This window comes from Sceloporus undulatus, chromosome 4, assembly GCF_019175285.1.
Source record: "Sceloporus undulatus isolate JIND9_A2432 ecotype Alabama chromosome 4, SceUnd_v1.1, whole genome shotgun sequence".
Taxonomy (NCBI): domain Eukaryota; kingdom Metazoa; phylum Chordata; class Lepidosauria; order Squamata; family Phrynosomatidae; genus Sceloporus; species Sceloporus undulatus.
In genome coordinates, this window is record NC_056525.1 from 214,608,266 (window position 1) to 214,612,158 (window position 3,893).

A 3,893-nucleotide genomic window follows, 5' to 3' on the forward strand; every position below is an offset into this window, starting at 1 on the left:
TAAAATCATGGAACAAACCAGTTCTAGCTCAAGTTGCATTGATCTTAATGTAACTAAAGTGAAAATACAGTTTGTATCTCTGTTTTGCAACTCAACTTGTTTTAATTATCTGAACTTAAATGTAAAAGCATTTTTTTTCAGAAATTGGAAATTCACACAGGAACTGGATATTAAAAAAATCTAGAGTGCCAGGAAACCATTGGCTATCCAAAGCTTATTGCATTGGCTATCCATTCATATTTTATACTGAATGGTCCTCAAGTGGGCTTACAACAGATACATGCAGTCTAGCATCTATTAATTCTTTGGTGAAAAAGTCTTCAGTCCTAATTGCAATGTTTTTAACGGGGTGGGGGGTGAGAAGCAAGTTCCTTGCAACAATTGAACATAAGTTTAGGTTATTACACTTCATTATTAAAGGATGTCTTGTAGCAGATGGAACAAAGTTGTTTTCTGCTACTCCAGTGACTCGGAGATGAACCAATGGATTCAATTTCCAGGCATACCTCATTTGACAAAGTAGATACACTCCTGGGCATTACTTCTTTAACAGAAAAACTGCTATCAGAGGGGGAAATTGCATGGAACAGGGATAGGTCCCTAGACCACACAGCACTTTAAAAGGTTTCAATATATTTTTTTTATTTAAAATTAACCATGTGTACATTTCATATGCAAAATGAAACAAGAAGTTAGGAAAACCTTGCATAACAAAAAACATTTTGGACTTTTTAGAGACCTTTTAAAAGCTTATTCTAAAAAAGCATTGAGGGATGAGTTTTTTTTTTCTTCCAGTTCATACGAATTGCATTTTGGTGGCTGAATTTACAGATCTATAACTTTTTTAAAATATGCGGATGATACCTTGTGGTGCAGGCTTATCTGCTCTCATCTTTTCTGTTTTGTTGTTCACAAATCCTCAGTGAGAAATACTGGAAGCAGGTGATGTTTGCCATGCTTGTTGTAGGCAGGCACACACAGATACGGTAAGAAAGGCTAGAGCAGAATGCTTTTCTTTCCCAGTCCAAACTTTATTGCATTGTTTACTGCAGGCATGCTGCTGTAGCCTGGCATTCAAGACTGTGCTTTTCCAGCTCTCTCTCACTATCCCCTCATTGCCAGTGCTGCTAAAATATTTCCAGCTGGACAGAGGGTGAGGAAGAAATATAGGCTAGGTGGGCATAAAAATCTTGTAAAAAAGGAGGCCTTTTGTTTGTTATTGTGAACTGCAGTATGCCTGTATAAGAAAAGAAATTGCACCTAAACATTAGGAGGAACTTCTTGATAGTAACTTATGCTAAATAGTGGAAAGACTGCCTCAGATGGTGATGGACTCTCCTTCTTTGGAGGTCTTTAAACAGACATTCAATGGCTCTTTCCCAAGAGTGCTTTGGCTATGTAAATTGTATTATGTGTGTATTTCTGTATGACAGGGGGCTGGACTAGATCACTTGAAAATCCTCACATCAGATAGTGTAAGAAGGACTGCTGTAATTGACAATTCTACAAACCATAAAACTCAGCTACTATCTCTAGCAAGGACTACTATAGTAATGGATGGTGCAGCCCACTCCATAAAAGTTCCCTTGCTTCCTTGCAAATGATCGATCTAGAAGCAGCCTATACATTCAATTCATAAAAATTATCCAGAGAAGCTTCTGGCTCTGAAACAGAGTAGTAACAGCCTTAAAAAGGGTGATTAGCATTTTCAGGAGCCAGTGTGGCATAGCAGTTTGAGCACTGGACTACGACTCTGGAGACCAGGGTTTGATTCTCCACTTGGCCATGAAATCCACTGGGTGATCTTGGACAAGTCACATGCTCTCTGTCTTGGGGGAAGGCACTTTTGAACAAATCTTGCCAAGAAAACCCCATGATGGGATCACTGTAAGTCAGAAATCACTTGAAGGCACACAACATACAGTTTTTTCATTCCTGAAATTTTAGACTGTGAAAGACTTGAGTTCCAACTTAGCAAAATAGGAACCAAACAGCAGATGAATTTTTTTGAGAGAACCCGCTTTTATAATGATGTAATTTATACATATCCTCTTAATCTAGAGACATACACATGAAAAATCTCAATAAAATCCAGAATTTTTGCTTGTTTGGTAATATAACCTCTTTTTGGTTAGTTAGACCTTCCAAATCAAAGATTAACAAGTTAGTGCATTGATTCATAGCAATCCATAGTTTCAGCAATCTTGTCATATAGAATTGAGCAATTCCACAGCTTCTTTATGTACCTGAAATTAAAGAGAAAAACTTAAATGAAGTATTTATCTGTAAGCTTTAGTCCTATCTTTTAAAAGTCCTGCCTTAATGTAATGGAACTACTGTGACATAGTGTATTTTTTCAACTTTATTTTTTATTAAAATAAATTGTATTATATGACAAAACAATACTGGATTCTAGAAAAATATCTTGCTACATGTTCAAGATTCATTCATTCATTATTAACTGAAATCTACAACAAACTTTATATACATATTAACTATTTTCCTAGTTAAAGTGATTATATACAGAAGAAAAAAGAGCTGCAACATTTTGCACAGTACAAATTACCATTAAACCTGTCTATTGTTTACATTTTTGATGCAGATCGTATGCTACTTTTTTAAGTGGTTCATTATACATATAAAAAATAAATATTGTCTACATTCTTTATTCTTCTTCCTTTTGCGTCTCTAGTATGCACGGCTTTTTAACTTACTTTTTGTCTACTTCGTTTCTGTTTACCATGTTAACTTCAGTTGTATTATGAAAAGTTAGTTTCTAGCCATTAGTATTTATTCTATATGTTTGTAATATGTTTGTTACTTATTTGCTCTATTTATTTTGCAATAATCTATGATTGTACTCCATTCTTTCTCTGTTGTTTCAAACGATTTTCCACTTAGCCAGCAGGCCAATTTGTCCATTGTGTCTATTAATTTAATTAACCATTCATTGATAGTGGGATTTTCTTTTCCATTTTTGGGTGATGAGTAATCTGTCTGTTGAGACCATGTAAAAGTATTTTTTCCAGTTTCTTTTCCCTATTTGTGGTGGTAGTTTATTGGTCATATTTAATAAATAGATATCAAGCTTCATCTGGTAGTTTAGTTTTACCACTTCACAAATAGTTAAGTGAGTATCTGTTCCACCATATATGATTCTAGATACCAATTTCTTTTTCACATTTCTAGCACCTGTTTTGATTTGTTTTGTATATTTTGGTTACTTTTGCTGGAGTCAGATGCCACCTATATGCCACTTTCAGATAATTTTTCCTGATATTTTGACATTTTGTGAAATGAAATGTATTTTTTTTCTTGCACAGTTCCAAATTTCGATGTCTGGAACTACTGTGGCATAGCATATTGAGCTGGACAAGGAGAACTGGGTTCAGACCTCTGTGTAACTATCAAAATTTCACCAAGTGCCCATTAATCTCTTAATGGACTTAGTGTCAACAAAAACTGGAGAAAATGTTTATCTAAGTTATCCTCAGACTGAGGTATCACATACAAACTTTTCAGAATTGTAACTAAGCTATATCTACATGTATTTATTTGGGACTATTCATTCAATTCAATTCCCCACTCTGGGTGGGTGGGTGGGCATCAATAGCAGTTTTGATTGATCTTTCCCCCAAGAAGCTTTTAACTTGGTTTTTAATTGAAGATTAACTGCATGCTTTAACTGGCTCAACAGTTAAACTAGCGTTTTCCTAGTATGCTTAAGATTGTGCTTTTATTTAGTCTGTAACCCCGTTTTGATCCACCGGGAGAGGCGGGGAAACATAAATAAAATTTATTATTATTATTATTATTATTATTATTATTATTATTATTATTATTATTTTATTATATTGGTGGACTGTTAGTACCCTAAAACACAGCTCATTTGA

At 34.6% G+C, this 3,893-nt stretch overlaps 1 protein-coding gene across 1 annotated transcript in view; it reads right to left on the reverse strand.

Annotated features, from left to right (window-relative positions):
• Positions 1 to 625: 625 nt before the first annotated feature.
• The window catches only part of RMDN1 (regulator of microtubule dynamics 1), a 26,213-nt gene continuing 22,945 nt past the window's right edge, over positions 626 to 3,893 (reverse strand). The window contains exon 10 of the mRNA XM_042461744.1: positions 626 to 2,246. Within this exon, the coding sequence (XP_042317678.1) occupies positions 2,208 to 2,246 (39 nt within the window). The 3' untranslated portion in view covers positions 626 to 2,207. The remainder of the gene's footprint in view (positions 2,247 to 3,893) is intronic.